Here is a 25,818-nt window from a genome sequence, read left to right as displayed (position 1 = left end):
ATTAGAATTTGGGGCACATTATCACCATTTGAAGTTTTTAAATCCCTCCCTCTTAACATAAAATAAATTCCAAACATAACAAAGACTCAGATGTGAAAAGGAAAACTCACAAAAGTACTGGGAAAATGACCAGCTGGAACAATTAAAAAGCCATAAAGGCAGTGATAGGTTTTATTAAATACAGATTTTAAGTTTTGTATGGGAAGGAAAACAGTAAACAAAATTTAAAATACAGCTGAAAATATTTAATGTCTTTCCATTCTCAGACACAACATCGAGCAGTTACATGATAGTTTATGAGGTTACAGAGCTGGGTTTTTTTAAACATTAACTTGTTCTTCATAAAATCTTGAAGCTACTTGCTTTCAAGAGTGACAGGAAAACAAGAATATAGGTGAAATATTAGAAACCCATAAAAACTACAACATCAATCTCATACCGTATTCAGTCACTTAAGCTTATTTATCAGGTAATGGAACTGTGCGCCGGGCACCATCCTAGGCACTGGGGTTGTAGTGATGAACAAGATGAGAGAAGTCCTTTTACCCCCTGAACTTACCTTCCGTGGTAAAGACGAGATACAAACAGCTATGTGATAAAACATTAGGGAGTGAGAAATGCTAGTGTTAAAAAGCAGAGGGGATAGACAATGGAAGTGTTGTTTTCCTTAGGCTGGTAGAGGAGGTCGAAATCTAGATAAAATAAAGGAGTAAATCCTAGTTTTCTGGGGCAAGGATACTGCCGGCCATGGGAACAGCAAGTGCAAAGGCCCTGAGGCAGTCTCTGCTTGGTGTGTTGGAGGGACAGCAAGTGTCAGGGTGAATGGAGCAGGGCGAGCAAGGGTAAGCATGAGGAAGTAAAGTCAGAGCAGTGGTCAGGGCCTGCAGGGCCTTCCATGGTAGGCCTAGGTGAGGACTTGGCATTTCGTTCTGAGAGGCAGGAGGCCTCTGGAGGGTTTTAGGCAGATGGAATGACTTATTTCAACATTTTTCGTAACATTACCTCTCAAAAGGCTTGCCCTGGCTGCTGCGTAGAGGGGTAGGCAGGGCAGGCAGGAGTGGAAGCAGAGAGACTGTTCTGGAAAATGTGAGAGATACCTGGTGTTTGGCGTAGGGCTGTATCTCTCGACCGTAGTGATACTGCTCCTGAGGGGACATTCAGCAGCACTGGGGGACATCTTTGGTCATCATAGCTGGGGTCAGGGTGCTGCTGGCATCCTGCGGGCCGAGATCAAAAATAAAATCTGGCCAACTCTGGATCTGCTTTTATTACCTGTTTTTCTTCTTGATTTTAGAGAGGAGACTCCGCTGTGGGAGCTTCAACAAGAAAGTCCGCGGAGCATCTGGCTCTGCGCTTGCGGGCGGCTTGGTGGTAGCACTGGTGTCCTCTGGCTTTGCTCTTAGTGCTGGGGTGGGGCTCTGAGCCCTGGAGCCTGGTCAGCGGGGGGCCGGGGTGATCGAGCCCCCTGATGGGGTGGGCTGGCTCTCCCTGCCAGTGCGCACCCTGGGAGCAGGTAGTGACCAGCTCACTGCAGCCTCCCAGTTACTGTCTCCGCGGGGCTCCCGGGAGTCTCGGCCCGCGCGCGAGCCGGGCAGCGCTCAGCCGGGGACGCAGGAGACGCTCAGCCGGGGAGGTGGCCGCTTTCCGGTTGAGTCCTGCCCTGCGTGCTGTGTGGATTGGGCGTGCCCGCAGGACTCGCTGGGTAGGGGCGGACTGGCCCAGAGTTGCTCGGGTAAGGGCCACTTCTGTTTCTGTCTGCGTCCGTTTGCTTCTTGGAGCTTTTACATGGCTGTTTTTTCTGTTTTGTCCAGAGCTGATTATTATTATTGATAAAAGGACTAGTCTGATACAGATTATCCTGTCATCACTGGAATGCAGAAGTGCCAGTGGTTAAGTACGTTATAGATAAAAAGACAAAGTGGCACCGTTTGCGTAGGACCCAGAATTAGACTGGAAAATGCCTTTACTGAAGATCGTCTTTATCCACTGAGAGATTCTGATTCACCTGAACCCGCCAGGGGTGCTGCATGTGCCCTGGTGCCGCGGGGGGCGGTCGGTGGGGGGAGAGCAGAGCCATCTGAAAGTGGCGGAAACAGGATTTGCTTGGCATGGAATTACCGGCCGGAGGGAGCACCGAGGCCACGAGCCGTCTGTGCCCGCTGAGAGGGGCCGCTCCCTCCGTAGGCAAGTGTGACCATCCCTGTTTCTTGTGTTTGTGAACAAGAGAGCCCCCACTACCGAAGCCACGACCAGGAAAATAACTTCGTTTCTGCTGGCGGGCGAGTGGCGGGTGAGGCCTGGCTTCCAGAGGGGGTGCGCCTGACCGGCTTGGTGCCCAGGGGTCCCGGCAGCCAGCTCCACATCCCCCCACCCTGGAGGCCACCCTTGGGAGCCACCTGTCTTCACAGCTGTCATCCCTCCTGTCTCTCTGTCACCCTTCCTACCCGGCCACCTCGCACGTGTCACGCCTTATCTCCCCGAACGTGGCCTGGTGCTTGTACGTGTCCCTCCCCGTGGGCCCGCTGGCCTTCTCCGGCCTTCCTCCACTTCCCGTGTCCAGCTAGTGATGCACGGAGGTGTTTCCTGCAGGTGTTCATGCCTGCCATGTGCTTGCTGGGTGGCTGGAGCGTAATCTCACGTTTCACATTTCTCCAAGTAAAAGCTGCGAGTTGCTTTCTTACTCAGTGCTGTGGTTGCTTCGTCCCTGCTGCGTGTTGGCAGCCCGGGCGGGAGGCAGAGGGCGGCTCCGTGCCCCCCGGCAGTGCACTTGCTGTCCGGCTGGGTGACCTGCTGCAGTCCAGTCTCAGTGTGACGCGGTTAGGTGCATGGTAACCAAGTGATAGAACGGAATTCGCTGTTCTGTGTTTCTTCCCACATTTTTCTTTGTGTGCCTGGAAGTCGTTCATGCTCGCTCATCCTGCTGACCCTCTCCCCAGCTTGCTTTCTTAAGAAGGAATAAAGGAAAGAGAAGCCAGTGTGTCCATTCTTTGGGCAGACGCTCCCTTTCCTGTCTTACTGGGCCCCTCCCCAGGGACCCTGTGTCGGGTTTCTGTCCCTCCACTGACAGGCTGGCAGTCCGGTTTTCTTCATAAATCTCGAAGCTGCCAGGATTAAGAAACCCCCGCCCCCACCTGTAGGCCCTCACGTCCCTGGGGGACTGTTGTATTTCCCGTTAAATGCCCCCTCAGTGTGACTCACTTTCTCTCCTTTCTCTGCAGGTTTTGCATGCAGAAATGCGTTAGTCTGGTGCCTGGGGTCACACTGGATTTAATAGAAAAGTAAGTAAGATTTTTAAGCTGTGCGGCTTTCGGGGTCTGAGGGGGGTTCTTTGCTGTTCGTTCTCGGGGGCACTTCCGGTCAGCAAGGGGATGTTTCCCTTGTGTGTGGGTGTGCACTTTTCTCTGGCGAAGGCCGTGTTGCTACTTGTGCTGGTGATCAGCGTAGGACGCGTCTCCATGTGCGGCCATATTAAAAGAACAGAATAAAAGCTGAATACTTTTGAACAGTGACAAATACTCCCAACACTAAGTCAAAGCAAAAATGTATGGCTGCACACAGAGGTTGTCTCTGCTCCCCGACTGCAGTAGCTGGGTCACGGCCTAGCGCCTACCCGATTTCCCCCAACTCTCCCGTTAATATTCTGCAAGCCCCCCGCCCCTGTTCTGTGTTCTGCCTCAGGGCAAATGCCCCAGTCCAGTCCAGCAGTGTCCTTCATGGTGCATTGTGGTTATGTGGCCTCTCCTCGTCCTTCCAGGTCATGGGTGGCCTGGCTGCCTCCTGTTGTGGACTTCCTTAGGTCCAGACTACTCTGTGGCTCTAGACTTGACCTGCGTTGCGGGTGTGCGTGCACGTGTGTGTGTGTGTGTGTGTTCGTGAGACTTGCCATGACTCATCCTGGTTCATCTAGGTAGCTGTTCTTAAATCCTCTGCCCTGGAGACCATTCCTTCTAGAATTAACATACAAGATAATAGTTTTCTAAGTCTTGATACACAAAATCGTGGGTGAGAACAGCTAAGGCCTGGGTTTAATTAAATCAGGTAGGAAAAGCAAATATACTTCTGGGTTTCTCTCCTGGAAAACGACTTGCCTGTGTGTCAGGGAAATAGACAAGAGGGTTATGCCTAAGCGTCCACCATTACGGGCAAGAGGGGTTGGGTCCTGCCGGGGTTGCGCGCTCTGTGGAAGCTCCGGTCTGCCCGGCGTGCTGTTATTGGGAAAAGCAGACAGAGACTGATACACAAGGAGGCTGCCACGAGTATTTTCAGACCGCATGTGACTCTGCGTGTGTGAGTCCAGGTGAAACAGGCACGAAACGATGGGTCCGTTGTTCAGTCTGAGTGGGACAGCGCAGGTGGGGAGCTGTGTTAACTGACTTGGGTTTCTTTCCATCTTTTAAATTTTCCTATGAGAATACAGACACATGGGGTGCCTGTAAAATAAAGACTCAAGAAACTATAGGGCACTTGCAGACAATTCACTGAGTATAATTACTCTGCAAATTTTGAGTAAGTGTCTAAGGAATTTGGTCTGCTTCAGGGTCTGGTCTGCTTCAGGGGGCTTTGTTCACAAGCAAGGTGGGGTACGGTGGCAGGGACCAGTGCGACACTGGGTGGCGCCGGCCTGTGTTGGCACGGCCAGGCAGGGGTGTGGGGTTGAGGTGTGCTGACAGGTGAGGTGTGGGCAAGCTGGAATCGCCGGAGCAGGAGCCCCAGGGTGAGGCGGCAGGCAGGGAGCCAGACGTGCTCTGTGGGTCGGGGACAGGCACGGTGGCCAGAAGCAGGGACTGCTGACACGAGCTGCAGGGTTCTCAGATCACGAGCCAGTGATGACCAGCTGTAGCGACGGCCCTTGAGCCCGCTCGGCGCATGCCCCCTCCCTGTCTGCGCTATGTGGTCTCTGCTTGCTGCGCACACTCGTGGTCAGGAAGCGGGGGGGCGCGCTGTGACACACACGGGCTGGGCGACACGGGGGATGGGGTGCTCCGCGTACGCCCGCGTCCCGGTCGGGCTCTGCTTTCCCGGCGGCCTGCTCGCTCAGGGCGCCTCCGTTCGCCCTCCTGGCGCTCCTCCAGACTCTAAGCTGGTTTCACCTCCAGGCGCAGTGACCCAGAAAACGGTTTACAAATGCTAAGCAAACAGCATGAGCCTGGAGAAACATTATGTGGAGGAAACTTTAGGTCTGGTCAACCAGTCGGCTTGCTTGAGTCCCTTGTCGGGATCGCAGAGACTGCAGAGCCACCCGGCAGCTCCACGTGCCAGTCCGCTGCGCACGCGCTCTCGGGCCCCATTTCCCTCTATTACCTATGCTCACATTGCCCGGTACAGACCAGTTCTCCAGCCTTACCCGGTGTGGGGGTGGCAGTGGTACATTCCATCACGGCAAGGTTGCGCCTGGTGGCCTGTCCAGAGAGGTCTTGTTCTACTTCCCGCCTGCCTGTGAGTGGGGCAGCCTCGTGGGCCCTCCCCACCAGGCAGGGCGTGAACCCCGCCGCTGCCCCCGTGTCTGGGTGCTGCCCTGTCCCGTCCCCATCCCTCCCAACCGAACTCTGCTCGTGTTCGCTGAGCCACACGGGAGCAACAGCACCACATGTTCTGAGTTCTCCCGAGTGAAAGGAGCTACTAAAAATCACATAAATGAAAAATATGTATCTTTTCAGTTATTTAGTTAAGCCTCCTGATAGTACTGGAGAGAAGCCTGGCATTCAGTTCGGCTGTGCTTCCTGGCGGCATCTCGCACCGCGGCAGGGCCGGTGGGGCGGCCAGGCCTCCAGGGTCTCTGCTCCTCCTACAGGCAGGCCTCCCCTCACCCGGACCATGTCAGGACAGCCGGCTCCCGTCCTGTCACTCTCTCAGATGTAAAATGTGCACAGCAGCTTGACAGCCGAAGCATGACCCACAAAAGAAAAAAATTATGAAATTGGACTTCATCAAAGTTTAAAATGTTTACTCTCTCAAAGACACTGCTCAGTGAGGAGACAAGCCGCAGACTTGGGGAAAATATTTGCAAACCAGCCGACTCTGGACTTGTATCCAGAGTATATAAAGATATCTCAAAGCAAAAAGAAAAAAAAAATTCAAAAATGGAAAAAGACCTGAAGAGATACTTTACCGAAGAGAATTTAAGAATGGTCAATAAGCCCAGGAAAAGATGCTCGAAATCATTAACCATGAGGGAAATGCAAATTAAAGCCACAACTCGAAACTGCGACACCCCCGCGAGGTGGGTTAATGAAACAAGGCTAGTGAGCGTGCGGGGCGACCAGCACTCCCACAGCCCCGGCTGTGGAGGCGAGTGGGACAGCCACGCGGTAGGAAGACGGCCCCATGGGACCGCGGTCCCACTCCCGGGCATTCATCCCACAGGAACGAAACCGTCCACACAAGAACCTGTGCGAGAGTGTTTGTGTGGGTTTACTCATCACCACCGAAAACTGGAAAGACCAGAATGAATAAGCAGAATGTGCATTGTCTAGCGGGGTACAGCCAGCAGGAAATGGGGGGACATTTGATACATGACCACACGGGTGGCCCCAGAAGCACCGTGTGGAGTGACGGCCGGCAGCTCCAGGGCCGACATCTGGTCTGATTGCATTCACGTGCCGTTCTGGAGAAGACACAACTATCGGTCAGAGATGGCAGTGTGAGGGAATGTGGGGTGAAGGGATGTTCCCCATCCTGCTTGTGGCCGCGCAGATCTGCACATGCTAAACTCCGGGAACCGCACACCCAAAAGAGCCCGTTTACTATATGACAATGCAGAAAACAAAATGTAACGTGGGGAAGTAAGAACCTGTGTGAAGGAGTACAGGACGGATTGACTCTGGGAAGGCGCAGCAGGAACGACCTGGCTGGAGAAGGGGGTGGGGGCGGGGGCGGGGGGGGGGGGAAGGACCCTGAGGCCAGGATTTGGAAAGCACGTGGCTCTTCTGTGAAAGGTGCCTGTTGTTTCGTGGGAAGCAGCTTCACGCTCACTATGAGGCCTGGTTAACGAGGATTGTAAAATAGAAGGAAGCACCCTCATACATTACGACGTCAGTAGTTTTCATGAAGCGTTGTTTTCCTGACTCCTGACGTCCGACTTTGCACTGGCTGGTGCCTTTCCCAGAAACACTTAGGTTTACGTCCGCCCAGCGCTGAGGGCGTGCGTGCACACATTCACTTCCGTGGGCCAGCACGCCCTGTCCCCTTCTCCACCTCCCTCCTGCGCCCAGGGATGCTACGTGGTTGGTCAGATGGGGGGAGCTGGGGTGTGTGATTTTTCTTCTTTTTAATTTAAAAAGAAAAACATAGTTAATGTGGATAGCAGCACGTCTCACAGTGCTTCCTGAGTGCAGATGGGGGCTGGAAAGAATATGGACCTGGAGCAATCGGCCGCGGCCTGGAGCGCTCAGGAGCTCCACTCGCAGGACAGCTCTCTCGCCTCCTGTCTGCCCCAGCCTGGCCAGGGGCTGATGTGTGCTGGAGGCTCTCCGCAGGAGCCAGCCCGCCCCCAGAACACGTGTCCCCTTACCGCCTTCCTCGGGGTGACAGGATGGACTGGGGGAGGAAGATGCCTGCTTTAGGAGCCACGTCCCAACCCCCCCCCAAGACTGTCTTGGGGGCGGGGGGGCTTCCAAGCAGCATCCTGTGGCACTCGTCTACCCCAGCATTCCCCTTCGCCACCACGTGAACAGGCAAGGTGGGGACACAGGCATTGTCCCCGCCCCCAGCCTTTGCCTCAGGTGGGGCCATAAGTGTTTTGGGTTTTTTTAATTCATAAGTAGCTTATGTTTGGAGAAGCCGCAGAATATTTAAAAGTATATACATTTTTAATAGTTTGGGAGAGTTCCATAAACTAATTACACAATATTGCCGAAGCTCATGGGGTAGTTGCCGGGTGAGACCTGGGAGAGCCGGGTGGCCAGCTGGGCAGTGCTCCCATGTGTCCCCCCTTCTTGTGACCAGCTCTCCTCTCCAAGAGCCATGGGGCTCCAGGGCCCTGGGGTCATGTCTGCATTAAAGCCGGCAGAGCGCGCCCCTGTCCCCGTCTCCCCACGTGGGATGCGTGTGGCTGCCACCTGCTGCGCTGTGAGGCCGTTACGTGGGCTTCCGGTGCAGCTCCTTGGGTGACCTGGTCATGGGTCCAGGTTAATTGGCGAGGTAGCTTATTTTTAATTACCGTTATAAGATCAAACAGGAATTGGCTCTTTTGCCCAGTTCCTTGGCCCTTTATTCCTGTTTCCTTTATTCTTTAGCAGTTCATGCTGAACAAAATCGTAAGCCCTATAGAGTGCTGGGGGAGGAGGGAGGAAGCCCCCCACAAGGAAGCACAGAAGGCAGAGTGTGCACTACCTGCAGGGTGTGGGCCGCGTGGACGTGGCACATGTCGTGGTCTCCTGGCCGGACACAAACATGCGGTCGGCTGAGCTGGAACTTGACATTATCGGTGTTGCTCCCTTCTCAAGGATTCTGAGCCCTTCATTTTGCATCCGATTTTATTGTCTCATTTCTCCTTAACACATGGTAGTACTTGTATTTGAGAACCTCTCTGTCACCTCTAAGTGTGACAGTGACTCTGGTCACTATAGCCGTCTGAGTGGAGGGACATGTCCTAATGCAGAGATGAAATGGAGAATACAGGCCCGGGTTACTGGTTTTGTTTCCTTAATGACCTGCAAAAAATAAGAATGGTGTCCATTTCTGCCCTCTGCTTCCCTCCCGGGGCCCTTGCTCTGTGCTGAAAGATGGTCCTGGCACAGGCCTGGCGCATGGCATGCTTGGCGTGTGTGGACCGAGCTGGCTGGCATGGGTCCCGCACCCACACGCTCTCGCTTCCTGCTCCCTGAAGCTGTCCTTCCTCTGTGTGCGGCTCTGAGTGGGCCGAGGTCTCCAGGGCTGATGAGCCATCCTGCCCTGTGGTGGACAGCGGTGACTACATGTCCCAGGAGCCAGGGAAGCCTCAGGACCCAGGGCGGCAGGTGTGGGCCTGGAGGAGGCACCGCGCCTCACCTCCAAGACTGGTCTTTCCCGCCACCGTCGTGACGGGGGCCAGTGCCTTCCCTGCCTGCTGCCTGTCAGAAACCCCGCCTGAATGAGTCATGGTCTTCTTTGCCATCACCGGAGAGATGGATGGAAAGGTTTCATACTTGAAATTGCTGCATGGTAATTCAGTAATAAATGTTTCTTTCTAGAAGCTGCCACCGTGCGACTGCTCAGCGTAAGCTTCGCAGGATAGTGAGCGTTAACCCCTTCCCGGGATAGTGAGTGTTAACCCTTCCCAGCTTCTGCCGCCTCGTCAGATGTGCAGAGCGTGTTGTTTGCAGTCTCAACACAAGACCAGAGAGAAGATACAGGCGGTTTGTGGGTCTTATAATTACTTAGCAATCTTTACAGCCGGGGAAGGAATTTGTTTTCTAATTAAGCTGCTGCGTCGGGAAGTAAATTAGAGCGAACCTTCTTTGAGCACCCCCAGTTTCTAATTATCTACGTGAACCCAGCAGCCTGATGAATAAGCATGTTGCCGCTGCGGCGCGTATTTATATTGCGAGTCCTCGGAGAGAGTGGCAATACGATCCATGCTTGGAAATTAAGGGACATTTTTCAGCCCTGAGACAAAGTAATGAAACGCTTAAACAGTGCTAGAAATATTAGGGCGCTCAGAAAACACTGGGGAATCAGGGAGCTGGTGAGCCTCTTCCATGAGGCCGTTCGTTAGCATTCTGATCACTGGAGGCGCAAAGTGTACCAAAGATTATTCATAATTAACATCTATTGTGTCAACAGCATATTTTAAGGAGCTAACAGCCCTGTGTCTGGGATGAAGTGGGCTGCTGGGCCCTGCTCCCTCCAGTGCGCACGTGGCGTGGCCGCCGCTGAGTCCGGGGCGGCAGGCTGAAGCGGAAGCTTGGATCCGGGGGTTGGTTTTGCTTTGAATCTGTGAGTGTTTGGTTAACTTAGCTGCGGTCTTCATGTGTCAGAGCCCCGGTCTCAGCTGTGCCCTGGAGGGACAGGGAGGAGAGCACAGGAGGACATGAGCTGTTGCTTACGAACACAAGGTAACCCGTGGTCTTCTGGTTGAGAACCAGGAAGAATAGTAGGTGACGTTTCCTGACCACCTGCTGGGTGCCAGTGCTGTCTGAAGAGCTCTCCACATACTAACCCACGTAGTCCTCGCTAGAACCCTCTAAAGGAAGCACTGTCATTATCCACACTCTAACCATGGGAAACTGAGGCACAGGGTGGGCAGGTCAGTTGCCCCGTGTCTCACTGCAGGGGTGAGTGGGAGCAGGGCTTTGCCAGACAGCCTGCCCGAAGCCCGTGCGCTGACCCACGCCATCACGCAGACCCGCGTCCTCCGAGGGCCACAGGGACAGAGGGTCTGCAGGGGCTGCGGCCACCACGCCTACCAAACAGGTCCGGTGGCTGTGATTAGAATTCACTCCACTGTCAGGTCAATGTCATTATCCACACGTGTTATGTTTGAAAGGAAAGCTATCAAAAGATACCAGTCTTCATTCAAAAAGTACCTTTCTCTGCAACATAAATATATTGTATCAGCCGGGTGAAGGTGAAAAATCAGTAATTCATGAACGCCTGCCAGTCACGGAGAGGATAAGTAATGACTCACTGGAAGCTAATTTAGAGACGGAGTGGGAAAGAGAGCCCCGGGAGACCGCACGACGGCGCGGTGGAGAGAATGTGAGCAAGTGGCGGAAGCGCGGGGCTGCTGCGAAGTAAGAGCCGCAGGTCCTGGTGCCCACCGGGGCATTGTGAGTCAGCTGCGCCCGGAGGGCCGCCTGGGGGCCTCACACTCGGAGCGCTCTGGGGTCGGAAGGGAGAAGCGGGGGTGCTGGGTCCCCGTGTGCTGTCATGGCCTCCCTCTGCCGTGATCGGCCTGACGGAGGCTGGGCCCTGAGATGAGATTGTGCTGAGCCGCCAAGCGGGGGAGCCGGAGCGGGAGCAGCTTCTGAGGCCTCCCTGGGGTGCCCACGTAGCACGCACGGGGCTTCCATTTCCTCCACTGTGGCGCCAGCATCCTGGCCTTTGTCATCCAGGCAAACAAAACAGCGAGGTGCCAATTTCCTGTCTTCACCACCTGGTGCCTCGTGCCCTCCGGTGTCCTAAAGAAAACGTGTGTCTGCCCGTCTCCACTGGATGCCCCCAAGAGCCGGGATCCGGGGAGGCAGCTGGCCCCACAGGCGGCTCTCCCTCACCGAGCACAGGCGTGGTGCCAGGGGAAAGCCAGGCAACGTGCAGCACGGGAGGAGGAAGAGGCGTGGGCTTCTGTCCATTGTGCCCAGCCTGTGCCTCGGGCCGTTACTGCGCACGTGCACGCGGGCAGACGCCCCTTCCGTGTTCACCCGCTCTCCCCTTGGCCTTTCTCTGAGCGCCGGCCACCTGAGGCCCCACTCGGGGCCGGCACCCCTGCTCTTGCCTCGTGGTGCGGGCACCACACCGGCAGACAGAGCGGAGGCCCCTTAGCGCTAAGCAGCACTCCCAGGGCTGTGTCCACCATGTGGCCACTCGCGTCTGCACGGCCAGCCCACGTGGGGTCGGTGAGACCCCCTCTGCAGTTTGCGGTGCCCGGCCCTGCAGGAGGCCCTGGTGGGGATTAGCTGCTCTGGTTCGAACAGTCGTCCAGGGAGTCGGACTCTGGACCCTAAGGGGGAGGGACATGGACTTTCCCAGAGGCACTCCAAGTGGCAGAGCCCATGTCCGCCCCGAGTCTGCTGGCCCCACGCAGTCTGGTGGATGCAGCGCACTGCCTGTGCGGAGGGGGTGCTCACCCTCCCTGACCCGAGTACGCCAGTCTCTGAGACGGGCACCTGGCGCTCCAGGCTTGGGAAGAGGGCATGCGTAGCTTCGGTGTCGGGAGCACTTGGTGGGCTCACCGCCGCCGCTCCGCATCTGACTCAGGCCACTGCATCAGATGGGGAACTGAGGCAGCTTTGTCGGGACCTGTGTTGGAGGTGCTAGATTTCTCCAGCTTCAGTGCCCGGGCCACAGCTTGGCCGTGAGGAAATGCCTACTGCTCCGTGCTGTCTGCCAGCAGGTGTCCAAGCGCCGGCTTCCCGGCCCGCAGGTGCTATGGGATGATGGCGGGAGAGATGCAGACCCTAGAAGCACACCAGACAGTGTCCGCAGAGCTCACCATCCAGCGGGGGGCTCAGGGCCATAGAGCTGTTCGCAAGGACGGCCTGAGCTCACTAGCCCGTGGGTCCTTCGTCGGAGCCGAGGGACCAGACACCCAGTGAGAGGTTGGCCCCTCTCCCGCAAGGCCAGCACGTAGTGGGCAGTCAGTAGACGCCTGTGGGTGGACAGCAGTTCAAAGAGGAGAGGGCCCTCAGCGAGCCGGAGATTGGAGCCTGTGCGTGCTGCAAAGGGGAGGGGGTGTCGGTCAGGGGCGAGGAATGCGAGTGACGCTCTGCTCCCGAGTCTCTGTGCCCAGCAGCCTTCCACCAAAGGAGCGGGCAGTGCAAAGCCTGGCTAACCGTGCTCTGTTTGCCAGAGGGAGAGAGGGTACAGCGGGGAAGCCACAGGGAGGAAGGTGGTCAGCCCGGCGTCTGCTGGAAGACTCGTGTCCAGAAGGCTCCTTCTCCTCCTGCAGAAGCCTGTGTAGCATGGGACACCAGCCGCCCACCTCACCTTTGCAGGGTCTGCATGACAGCACTGTTCTCCTGCTCTTACAAAGATCCGTTTCACAATTAACCATGGAGGTACAGCAAAACGGTGCAGAACTTTTCAGAAATGCAGATAAACAATAATGATACTGTTATTTGAAGTACTGAGAGAACATAAGAGTTTGCTCACAGACCCAATACCAGGGTATAAAAAGGTCTTCACAGGCTGAGTAGCTGAAGGCAAACGGTCAGAATTCTGTATATAAACCTCAGAGCAGTCCTAAGAAATCACATGTGCAAGTGTGGGATGGGGGAGATTCGCTAGAACACTAGCCTCTGGGGGAAAAGTCAGGGTTGTAGTAAACTGAGCTTGAGTCAACTCTTTCAAATGACGGTTCCAAAAACAGAAAAATTCTAGAGGAAGGAGGGGCAGCCCCTCTCTCGACCTCCTGGGGACATGCAGGATGCAGAATGATGCGTCGGGAGAGGGGCACTTTAAGGGACCAGGATGCTTAGCCTGGAGGGAAGAAGACACTGGATGGCACGGTAACTGTTTTCACATCACTGAAGAGTCGTGAAATTGCCGATGAGTCACACATTTCTGCAGGGCACCAGGGCCATCGGCGGAAGCTTCAGGGACAGCAGTGTTCGCGCAGTGAAGCAGCCCTTGGGGTCAGAGCCCTCCCCCCGGAACAGGGCCGCGGGAGGCAGGGTGCACGCCAGGCCAGGCCAGGGCTGGGCCACGGGTGGTGTCTCGGGCTCCTCCCGCCCAAGCAGCATGGTTCTTTGTAACGCTGGGAGCGGTGAGAAATCACTGACTTCCCAGGTGGGAAAAAATGCACTGATTTATTAGGGGAACCAAAGGGAAAGGGGGAGGGAGAGAATTCTACATATACTGAAAGCTAGGACTTTAATTTAGTTTGACTTAGAATGAGGAAGCACAACAGCAGACGGTTGTCTCCCGCCCGCCCGCCTGTTGATCGAGTAATGCAGAAAGCATGACATTTCAAAAAGAAACTGAAATGTACACGGTGGTTTTATAGCATTGTTGATGTATCCAATTCAGACTTCTTGGGGTGGTGTTTTCTGTATTTTTTCAACAGCTTTATCGGACTATAATTTACGCCCCCACCTGCGGGTTCAGCGGTTTCCGGTGGGTCTTGCAGTCCGTGCTGCCATTTCCACAATCCCATTGCAGCTGGGTGTCCGTCGCTGTAACAGGATCCCTCGTGCACATCCACCGTTAGTCCCATTCCCACCCCCAGCTCCAGACGACCGCTAGGCATTCTCTCCCTGTGAATTTGTTTTTCCCGGACATCTCACAGAAATGATATCATACGATACGGTCTTTTGTGTCCGGCTTTTTGTTTTGTTTTATTTTTACTTAGCGTAAGGTTTTCAGAGTTCCTTCACGTTGTGGCTCTCATCAGTGTTGTTCTGTTGTATTGTGGAGTGGTACCCCACATCACTGATCTGTCTGTCCTCATCACCTGCCGCTCATTCAGTGTGGGGAACGGTGTGGTTGTGAACACCCACGTACAAGTCTTTTGTACATGCAAATTTTCATGTCTCCTGGGTAGACCCCCAGGAGTAGCAGTGCCGAGGCAGATGGTACGTTTGTTTAACTCCTAAGACATTGCTAGTGTCTTCGAGTGGTACCATTTACGCTCTGTTTCTCCGTGTCCTCACCACGTGCGTTATCGTCGGCCCATGGTTGTCACTGTTGCTGTGGGCGTGGCAGGGGTCTCCCTGTGGTCCTGACGGGCATGTCACTGAGGGCTCACCAGGGCGAGCATCTTCTCACTTGCCCACTTGCCACTGTGTGTTCTTCCATAGTGTTGCATCTGTTAGTCGCCCGCCTGTGTGCGGGGGGGCCGTTTCACTGAGCTGGGAGAAGTCCTCGTGTACTCCAGATGTCAGTTCTTCTGATATGTGACCTGCAGATATTCTCTCTGAGGCCACCTTTAAGTTACAAATGTGAAAATGCTCTACATGTAACCTAGATTGCTCATAAAATTGTCATGTTTACTGGGGCAGTTCCGGCATTTGGAGTTTAATTTACTTTAAAATGTGTGTGGCGGGGGGGGGGCGCCTGAGTGGCTCAGTCGTTAAGCGTCTGCCTTCGGCTCAGGTCATGAACCCAGGGTCCTGGGATCAAGCCCTGCATCGGGCTCCCTGCTCCGCGGGAAGCCTGCTTCTCCCTCTCCCGCTCCCCCTGCTTGTGTTCCTGTTCTCACTATCTCTCTCTCTGTGTCAAATAAATAAATAAAATCTTAAAAAAAATAAAATAAAATAAAATGCGTGGGGGGGGTTGTAATAAGTAGGAGCGGCTCTGTTTCCTGGGCCCTTACTGTGTTCAGGGTTGTGTGCTAACTTGTTCGGTGTTAATTCATCGCACTTTTCTGTCTCCCATGGAGTTCGGCGGGATCCCTGCAGTGACTGCGTCTCAGGGAGGTTAAGTAACGTGCCTGAAGTCACACAGCTCTACGTGGCAGACCCTGGAGGATTCACACCCAGGTCTGTCCAGTCCCGTCCCCTTGTCTCTGTGCTGCGTGTAACGTCGAAGAATTGTTGATGTCCTGCAGGTCCGTGTGCAGGTGTTTCAGAGGCAGGAAAGTTCATTCTGACTGGGGGCATATGAGGAAAGGTCTTACGAGGGAGGTGGCGTGAGTATTATACGTCAAGGTGTCTGGTCTCCAAGAGCAGATTAGACGTGGACAGAATGAAATGAGGGGCTGTGTGTGGGGTGGAAGGAGTGACCGGTCAGCCCAGCCAGGGCACCGGGGCCTGGGAGGCAGCAGAGCTAGAACTCATGTCTGTTCAGTGCACCTCTGCCAGGAAGGCCTCAGAGGACAGCTAGCCTAGAACATCAAGAACAAGTACCATTTGATTGTATTTGGAAACTGTTGGTTTTGTGATGCTTTGATAAACTCACAGGAGGAGACGGAATTTAGACAAGGCTACCAGTAGTCCTGCTCGGCACAAGCTTGCAGTGACCTTGGCATTTTGGTCCCTACCTAGACTGGAAAGATTCTGATCAGCTAAGGAACCAGCAGGGGATGCTGGTAGCAATCTCTGTTAAACAGCAGAGGTATTACATCCAAGTTTACTGCTGAGGAGGTGAGGTCCACCCCTCCACTCCATACCCACCCACCCGCCTCTCCTTCCACCTTCTTTAGACCAGATTTTTACCAAGAAGCTCACGGGTGAGGGTGCCTCAGCATATTCCAGAAGAGACATCTGGAGAGACAGCCAGATAGTAGCTGAGTGCCTCAAGGGGGTAGTGCTCCCTGGATTCATCTGGATCAGGAGGGAAGTACTTCCTGGGACTCATCTGGATTCTGTCTCCTCATTTTAATTATTTATTTTTGAAGATTTTATTTATTTGAGAGAGAGAGCGAGCACACAGGGGAGGGGAAGAGGCAGGGGGAGGAACAGAGGGAGAAGCAGACCCCTGCTGAGCAGGGAGGCTGATGCAGGGCTCCATTCCAAGACCCTGGGATCATGACCTGAGCCGAAGGCAGATGCTTAACCGACCGAGCCACCCAGGTGCCCCCCCGGGTACCCCCCCTTCCCCTAATTTTATTTATTTATTTAAAGGTTTTATTTATTTATTTGACAGAGAGACGCAGTGAGAGGGAACACAAGCAGATGGAGTGGAAGAGGGAGAAGCAGGCTTCATGATGAGCAGGGAGCCCAATGTGGGACTCGATCCCAGGACCCTGGGACCATGACCTGAGCCAAAGGCAGACACCCAACGACTGAGCCACCCAGGCGCCTCCCCCTAATTTTAGAAGCTGACTTTCCCAAGTATGACAGGCTTTTTAGTAGCTTCCCAGAGAATTCTGCTTGGCGGCTGGTCCCACGTGGCTCCCATAACTCTAGCTCTCAGGGAAGGGTCTGTCTGAAGATCAATCTTGACACTAGGACGTCCAGAGAAAATCAGCTCTTTCAGAAATGCTTCAGAAATAAACTTAGGCTCAGATTAATTTCTTAAGAGTTTTGGAACCTGCACTGTTTAATAAAAAACAATCCGTTTTCATTGTGTCACATTTTGAATAAGCAAATGGGATACTGCTCCTTTGCTCTGTTTGATCCCATGTCCCCCTTTGATTTCCGTGTGCAGCCTCCAGAGGGGCTTGCGTTGCTGCAGCTTCAGGGATGGGTCGCAGTTTATCATCCTGTAATGAATTCAGTAGAAGGTACGTTATCTCCAGTGTTGTATTAACTCCTGCTCACCGCTGAGCTGTGGAAATCGTCACTCCTTTTCCTCCAGAGTTTTAAAATACATTTTTCTTCAATGCCATTTGCTTCCCAAGTAAAGAGTAGCGGGTTTCTAATCTGTGGGAGCTGTTAAGTGCCGGATGAGAGGGGCTGAGGGCGGCAGAATTGCACACATAGACTATTGGATTTAGAGACTCAGTACAGAGTTTTATTTTTTTTTTAATTTTATTTTATTTATTTGAGACAGAGAGAGAACACAAGAGAGGGTAGGGAGAGAGAGGGAGAAGCAGACTCCCTGCCGAGCAGGGAGCCCGATACGGAACTCGATCCCAGGACCCTGGGACCATGACCTGAGCCGAAGGCAGACGCCTAACGACTGAGCCACCCAGGCGCCCTCAGTACAGAGTTTTAAAAATCATTAGAAAACAAGCTGCCTGTGTGGGTTTAAAAAAAAAAAAAGTCAGCCAGCTATTTAGAGGTAGAATTGTGTGATTTTCTGATCTCTAACATCCCTCGGGAGCTATGTTCACCATCAAACCATTTTGATAATCCTGAGCTGATAGCCTCCTGGGGAAATTAACAAGAGCTTCATTTAAGTCCATATTTTTAAACTGCAGGTCATGGTTTATTAGTGGCTATGAAATCAGTTTGGTGGGCCACAACCTCCATTAAAAAAGAAAAAAAAAGAAAATATCATTGTTTTCCCAGTAACACGAATGTTCTTTACTTCTATTGTTTGAATATGTATATTCACCTATGGTTAGATTAGATTAGATTAGATTAGATTAGATTAGATTAGATTACTACATTACCATGCAAAATGCATTTCTTTTACTGGGAGTGGTTTTACAAGTCTGAAAGCCTCTACTGTTTACTGGGGACCTGGGCACACCGATCCTTAATCGTCCAACTTTGGGTTGGACTCCAACCTCAGTGCTACTGAGATCATCCCTTTCTGTTTGCAATCCCAAATCCCTGTTCTGCCATTCCCTGATGTCCTGCTAGGCTTTCCTGTGACCTGTCCCATTGCTAGAGAAGTTGCTGATACATGTATCTCAATTTCCTCCTCTCATTCAGAAACAGATTTTGACAATTTATTGCCATTTTACTTTAAATTAAAAGCCTATTCCCCCTGTTGACCACATGCTTTGCCCTTCAAAACTACAGAAGGACAAATTAGCCATAACCGAGTCCCCCTTCGTGGTGGAATGAATGGAATCTTTGAGAAATGTCACTCTTCATCTCGGATGATGCCTTTGCCCTAAAGTCCGCTCGGTGGGATAGTTGTGTAGCTGTCTTTTGGTTAGTGTTTGCAAGAGTGTATGTTTTTCATCCTTAATATATTTAAGCAGGTATTTTAATATGTTTCTGAATATTGTATTTAAGGTGTATCTGTTTTAAGCAGGACATAGCTGACTTTTGGTTTTAGATTTAAACTGAGAATTGCTGACTTTAATTGAAGTTATCTAGTCTTTTTTATAGTTAGTGTAATAATTGGCATACTGGAGTTGAAATCTGTTCACTTTCTTGTTTTCCCCCATTTCTTTTTTTCCGTCTTGCTTTCTCCTCCTCCACTCCCCTCTTTTGGGTTGATTTAGCAATTTTACTCCTTTCTCCCCCTCTGTCGGCTTGTCAACTCTATGTTCTTTTCCTGCACATGAACGGCTACTGCAGAGCAGTGGCCGACTTTTGTGTTTTCTGTTATGGGCCAGATGGTACACACATCAGACTTTGCAAGCCACGTAAAGTCTCTGTCATGTGTTCTTAGTGTCAGCTTTAAAATCGTAAAGACCATTATTACCTCATGGGCCAGACAAAGAAACAAACAAAAAACACAGGCCGCTGGCTGGATTTGGCCCTCAGACCATAGTCTTGGTGACCCCCAGCTTATTAAACTCAAATCTAAATTAGTACTTTCCTGACTTCCCAGGTGATACGAGGACCTGAGTACAAACGCCATTTACTCATTTCCTGACGTGTGTACAATTACTGTCACATATGTTCATTTTCCATATATTATCTGCACAAATGCTACTAATACTCTGTAGTTAATACTCCCTGATGTTTACACCTTCCGTTGCCCTCCACTCCTTCCTGCATCTCAATCTGAGAGCATTTCTCTTTACCTAAAGAACTCCCTTTAGTGCAGGTTTGCCAGTGAAAAATTCTGTTTTTATTGTTTGAAAATGCCATAATTTCCCCTTCATTTGATTTTTCATTTTAAAATCATCATTGTTGAACTGCAGCTTACATTCTGTTCAGTTTGATGAGTTTGGGCAGATTTACACGCCCATAGGACCACCTTCACTCAAAACGTGTCCCGGAATTTCTCTTGTACCTCATCCCGATTAATCCTCCGCCCTAGCTCCCAAGCCCAGGCAACCACTGATCTGCTTTTCCTTATCATACCTTAAATTTATCTTTTCTAGAGCTACATATGAATAGAAAATTATAATGGATTCTTTTGTGTCTAGCTCTTCCTTCTCACTACAGTGCCTTTGAGACTTTCCCATGCTCGATTTATTGGTAATCCGCTTCCTTTTAGTGTAAGCAGCACTCCATCGTATGTGTCACAGCCCTTTTATCCATCCACCTCTTGATGGACAGCCGACCTGCTACAGATATTGATGTACTAGTCCTTGTGTGGAAATAAGTATTCGTTTCCCCAGGATAGATACGTAGGGGTGGAATGGCCGGGTCCTCTGGCAGGTGTGCGTTAAACTTTATCAGAAACTTCTCAGCTGTTTTCCACAGTGATCCGCCAGTTTACATTCCTGCCAGTAACGCGTGAGTGTGCCAGGCGCTTGACATTCGCATCAACACTGGTATTCCTAGTGGATGTGTAGTGCTATATCCTGTTTATTTTTTTTTTAAGATTTTATTTATTTGAGAGACAGAGAACACGAGCAAGGGGGAGGGGCAGAGGGAGAAGCAGACTCCCCGCTGAGCAGGGAGCCCAATGTGGGACTCGATCCCGGGATCCTGAGATCATGACCTGAGCTGAAGGCAGACGCTTTACTGACTGAGCCTCCCAGGCGCCCCTATCCTGTGGTTTTAATTTACATTTGCCTAATAACTAGTATGCTGAGCAGCTTTTCATGTGCTGTTGGCCATTAATTATATTCCTTAATACAATGTATATTCATGTTTCTTGCCAATGTTTTAATTGTGTTGTTTGTCTTCAAGAGCCCTTTATATATGTTGGATGAGTCATTGTCAGCTCTCTGTCTTTGATCAGTCTGGCTTGTGTTTTCATTTACACAACAGTATTCTAGGAGCAGAAGCATTTCATTTTGATAAAATCTGATTTAATACTTTTTTTCTTTCACATTTTATATACTTTCTGTGTTGCACCTAAGAAGGCTTTGCCTACCCCAGGGTTGTGACGATTTTCTCCTATTTTTTCTAAGATTATAGTTTTAACTTTTATGTGTAAGTTTATGGTCCATTTCTTTCTTTCTTTTTTTTTTTAAGATTTTATTTATTTATTTGACAGAGAGAGACAGTGAGAGAGGGAACACAAGCAGGGGGAGTGGGAGAGGGAGAAGCAGGCTTCCCACTGAGCAGGGAGCCCGATGCGGGGCTCGATCCCGGGACCCTGGGATCATGACCTGAGCCGAAAGCAGATGCTTAACAGCTGAGCCACCCAGGCGCCCCTACGGTCCATTTCGATTTAATTTTTGCACGTGGTGTGCGGTGAGAGTCAAGGGTCACTTTTTCCATATGGGTGTCCAGTTGTTCCAGCACCGCTGTGGAAAGACTGTTCTCCCCATTGAAACAGTGCCTTGGACAGAAAGCATTTGGCCGTAACTGGGGAGCTCTTTTGCCCTGTGCAGTTACATTGATCTTGATGCCAGTATCACACCATCTTGATTATTGTCGCTTTATTGTAAATCTTTTCCTTTTCTTGGATTTTGGCAGTTTTATTTTGTTGTGTTTCTCTGGGCATTCTTTGTATTTGTCCTGCTTTATGACTATAGCATTTCTTGAGCCTGAGTGCTATGGACTGAATTGTGATCCCCCAAAATTCCTATGTTGAAACCCTAACTCCCAACGTGATAGTATTTGGAGGTGGGCCTGTGGGAGATGAAGTCCTGATAGGATCAGTGCCCTGTGACAAGAAGAAGAGACACAGCAGCGCTCTCTCCCCGCCATATTGAGGACACAGCATGAAGGCCACAGGCCATAAGCCAGGGAAAGGGTCCTCACCAGGACTGCTCATGCTGGCACCCTGATCGTGGACTTCCAGTCTCCAGAGCTGTGTGAGAATGAAATTTAGTTAAGCCAGGAGGTCTGGTATTTTGTTACTGCAGCCCACACAGACCGGGACACTACGCCTCAACATCTTTCATCAGCTGCAGAAAATTCTCTTTGAAGATTGCTTCTGTCCCATTCCCTCTGTCCTCTCCTTTTCGGACTCCAACAGGTTATTTTAGATCTTTTCATTAAATCCACTGTATGTATGTCCCAACGTTTCATCTCTTTATGTCTAATTCTGAGTACTTTTTCTGACCCATCTTTCATTCCTCTCTTCAGGGTTCTCATCTGCTCTTTAGCCCATGTATCGAGGGACTAATATGATGTTTACATGTTCCTGAAGTTCTAGAGTTTCCAGGCTTTATGTTATAGTTTCTGATTCTCTGCCAAGCCTTCCTTTGACTTTTAATTTCTCGAACATACTGGGTAAACTTATTGTGATGTTCGTGTCTGATGTCACCGCTGTATGGATCCTTTGCCCATTTCCTTCCCTTAGCAGTTAGTTTTCTGGGTTTCAAGCATCAACTTAGTTTCCCAGTACGTGCCTGGTTACTTCTGATTGAACACAGCAAACTGAAAGTGGAAAGTGTGCAGGGTTTGGATGCTTTGGGGCTGTGAGGTCTGGGTTACTTCCAGTTCCTCCTTGGGGTCCCAGCTCAGCACTCTACCTCCTTACGGCCCTCAACCCCAGCGTCTGCCCTCCAGCCCCATGGGCACTACGCTCGGCTCAATGTCCCCCCCCCCCCCCCACCCCGTCCTGCTTTGGGATCGCCAGACACCTCGGAGAGAGCTAGCCCCAAATGCCAGTTGATGCCCTGGGCTTCCCTCTCTGGTCTTGGCCCCACGGTTCCCCGCAGGCTTGCCAGCCTTCCTTTGCCTTCAGGAAGGCTGCCAGCCACACACATGCAGCCTGTCTAGTTCTCAGTGGGGGGACGCGAGTCACCTAACCTGCCGTTGCCACCCAGGGAACTCGTGACGCCACCCAAACCTGAAGCGATGACTGGAGCCTCACGCCCCAGGGTTTGCAGATGTGATTTGGGGCCTGGCTGACTCAGCTCTTCACGTACTGCCGCAGTGGCCGTGTGGCCGGCTCTCCAAGTCCGTGGGGAGAACTGCGGCTCTGCAGCTGGGCCTTCTGTGCTCACACAGTCGTGGTCCAGTCCCCAGCTGGGCTTTCTCCCTGCGGCCCGTCTCCATCCTTCCCTTCCGCCGGCTCAGACCCTGTCTTGCAGCGCAGGCAAAGGAAAGACTTCCCTTCTGGCTGTGAGACTGCAGACACGCAGACCAGTCCCAGAGATCACGCTCGAAACCGTGGGCTTCACGCACATGAGGGGGTTGCTTGAAGCCTGTGGATGGCTAGCACGAACAGCACTTGACAAAGAAATCGGACGATAGTAGAGTGTTGAATTGTACGCAATTCTAAGTAAGGCGAGATTGGAAAAGAGTATTATAGGTATGTGGCTGGATTTGGTTCAGGAGAAGGTCAGCGTGTGGAAAATGCTCTCACAAAACGTACTGTCCAGAAACGTACTGTCCAGAACAATGGTTCCCAACCTCACTCCGCGGGGCGTTCTGTGCCCGTGCAGCTGTATTTTTGTAACACATGCGGTTGTAGACCGCATGGATATCCTGTGGGTATGTGTGACTTTGTTTTCCACCCAGCCCTCGGTGATTGAGGAAAGACTGGCGCACAGGACACACTCCCGGGGCCTCCCCTCCCACAGCCCCTCAGGCCGGGAGCCACTGCTTGGTGTGTGTGGCCCTTGTCCTGCCAAATACCTAGCTGCAGGGTATCGGCCTGCTATTCAGAACAGAAACTGCTCGGTTCGTGGCCCATTTTCTTAGTCGTGGAGGTTTCTACGCAACAGCTCACTTGTAGGAAGTGAACCAGCCCGAGGCTCTCTGCACTGTCGTTTCCATGAGGCTCTTTCAAGCAGAGGACGTAGAGGTGCGTCCTGCTTTATTTGAGTTGAATGTGAGAGGATGTAAATTTATAATTCAGTTTTAAACTCTCTTCCATTTTCAGGAGAACTCGCTGTAGCCTTTCTCTTACTAAAGAAAACGAAAGTTATTTTTCTTCATTATGCAAGTCGTGTGTTTTCAGCATAGATGTATTATTAAGTACAGATAAGCAAAGAGAATTTAAATCATTTATAATCTCCACCATACTAAGATTATCACTGTTAGTGCTCTGGTGCATATTTGCCTTTCCAGGCCTTTTTTTCTAAGTGCTTTTGTGGGTATTTTTAACAAAAATGTAGCATCCCTTTACATAGTATTATTTCAGTGCATTCAGAATTACTTGATTTTGTGCATAAAGAGAGGATGGTCACCAGAATGTTTCCAGTGGTTCTTAAATGATAGAATTCGGGATGATTTGTGTTATCTTCATATCACTTGAGTATTTTTAGTGAGTTTGTATCATTTTCTTGCAAACCATAGTTTTTCACTTAACGTTTTATTTACATAGAGCTTGCGATCACTCAGGAGGGATTCATTTCTTCGCTCATCAAATATGGATGGAGCACCTGTTATACATTAGCAGCTGGTGCTGAGCACTGGGTGAGCACCGCTCTCCGACGGCTCCTGCCCATTGAGGACAGGCTGGGTGGTAGCTTCCGTGTCTGGCGGAAGCATCTGTGGAGTTCTGTGAGAGTCTCAGCAGCAACCCCCAGGCCTGGGGGGGCCCCCCAGGATGCTGTCTGCGAGCAGGCCAACTGGAGGACTCTCGGTGCTCCCTAAGCCAGGAGAGCAGGAGGGTGGTCTGCACAGGTTTGGGGGCTCATGGACCATTTGAAAACAGCAAGTTGCACATGGCTGGAATGTGGTATATTTAGTGAAAGAGAAAGCTCAGGAGAAACAGAAAGTAGCCCAAGAAGGGTAAATACAAGCAAGACACAACATCTCCCCCATGCCCCTGTGCTGGTTGTTTGTGGGATGCAGACACTACACACCTGTTGGGGACACAGGTTTGTGGGGGGGTGGCGGGGGTAGGGGCAGGGAAGGAAGCTGGCCGTGGCGCAGACCAGACCCACACTGATTGTGGACCATGGGTCACCCTGTGGAAGCACCGCAGACTGGGGAGGACCACGCCACAGCTGGGAGACCCCATCCTGAAAGCAGCGATGGGCCCTGGGTGCCTGATGCCACCCTCATCCCTGCCCAGCAGCCAGGCCTTCTTGAGGGGTCTGAGCAGGGCAGCTCCATGTCAGCCACACAACCTGTAAGGACCTCAGAGAGCCGCCGGTGTAGGGACATTTTTTAAAGAGGAGGGTGCCCTGAATCACATTTGTGGGCTGTTGGGGTCATGCTTGCTGAGTGTTTAGCGCTCTGCCCAACACTGTAAGGTGATCAATTCATATCAAAGAAATCTATTATCTAGATTGTGAATCGATGGTGAATTGGTAAAAGGAACAAAGGTGAGTCACTGGTGGAATGCCGAAGAAAGTAAATGAAGATGCAGGGCATCGTTCAGTTCCAACTAAAAAGGGGCTCAACCAAGGCTGCCTTGGGCAAGAACGTCTTTACGGACAGTGGAGGTGGAGCTTTGCTTGTAAAGACGGAGCCGGGACCAGCACAAGGAGGGCAGGGAGGCACTCCAGGTGGAGCATGGAGCGCCCTGAGCAGGTGGAAGGAGGCAGAGTTCTGTCACGCTGCGAGGTGATGGACCTGCCCAGAGGGATGGGGGAGAAGCAACTGGGAACCAGTTTCCAAGTTTAATGTGTCAAGTTGGGCAGTGATCGGTGGTTTGAAGTCAAGTGGGAACGTTCTGCTGACTCCACTGCAGTGCTTTTGCCCTCACAGAGGCCGTCTCGGGGGAGATGGACAGCAGGAGGCCAGGGAGTGGCCAGCCCCACTCACTCAGCCCGCAGAGCTCTGCTTTCCTTTGTTCCGCGTGAGATCTGTGGAAGTAGAGGTAGCTACTCCGTCGTTGAGAACGCTGCAGTAGCAAAGAGAACCCACGGGGTCTTGACCACAGGTATGCTAAGGGCCATTGCCCCACACAGTGTGCACCCGAGCAGACGAGCCTGGGTCCAGAAAGCCGCGTGGCAGCACAAGGCAGATGGAAGCCGGAAGGGTGAGCCGCCCTAGGCTGGGGGTTGGAGAGCAGATGAGCTGTGTTTCTGAGAGAATTTGTGTGGCCCCTGAAGTCAGGACAGGATCTAGGGAACGACGGGGGTAGTAATGGCGGTGAGCTGTGAAGACAGGTGAGCAGAGGTTAGGGAATGAGGCAGATGGACAGACACCGAGACCCGGACAGACTGCCCATAATGACTGGTGGGTTTTCTGGGGTATGGATTTTTATGTTATCTTGTTTTCCTCTGGACAACAGAAGGACCCTGCAGGTGTTTGGCAGAGATAGCTAGGAGTGGAGGCCGAGAGACTGGGAAAGAGGGAGCGGGGAGGTGCCCCAGTGCAGTCCGCGTGCTCACCTCCTCGGCAGGATGGTGCGGATTTGTGCACTTTCTTAGTCCTCGGGTCCCATCAGGGCAGCATGAGAACATGGCCTGTGCCATCTCCACCAGGTCCAGGGTCTGGGGTGGCCAGAAGATGATGGCCAGGCTGGGGCTGGCCGTGTCAGAGGCTAAGTGACACATACCTGGTGCGGGGACCATGGTACTGATTGCCAAGAGGGTGGAGGGTAGGAAGACAGGTGTCAGGGAGGGAGAACGTGGTCCAAGAGGAAGGGCATAGTCTGGCATTCCAGAGCTGGTCTGGGACTTCCAGGTCTCCTAAA

At 52.0% G+C, this 25,818-nt stretch overlaps 1 protein-coding gene across 1 annotated transcript in view; it reads left to right on the top strand.

Annotated features, from left to right (window-relative positions):
* The window catches only part of RPTOR (regulatory associated protein of MTOR complex 1), a 316,057-nt gene that overhangs the window by 173,326 nt on the left and 116,913 nt on the right, over positions 1 to 25,818 (top strand). The window contains exon 7 of the mRNA XM_035025828.1: positions 3,219 to 3,278. Within this exon, the coding sequence (XP_034881719.1) occupies positions 3,219 to 3,278 (60 nt within the window). The remainder of the gene's footprint in view (positions 1 to 3,218; positions 3,279 to 25,818) is intronic.

The sequence above is a fragment of the Mirounga leonina genome, unplaced genomic scaffold, assembly GCF_011800145.1.
Source record: "Mirounga leonina isolate KUSES-001 unplaced genomic scaffold, KU_Mleo_1.0 Mir_197, whole genome shotgun sequence".
Lineage (NCBI taxonomy): Eukaryota > Metazoa > Chordata > Mammalia > Carnivora > Phocidae > Mirounga > Mirounga leonina.
This window is presented reverse-complemented; position numbering and strand designations above follow the sequence as displayed.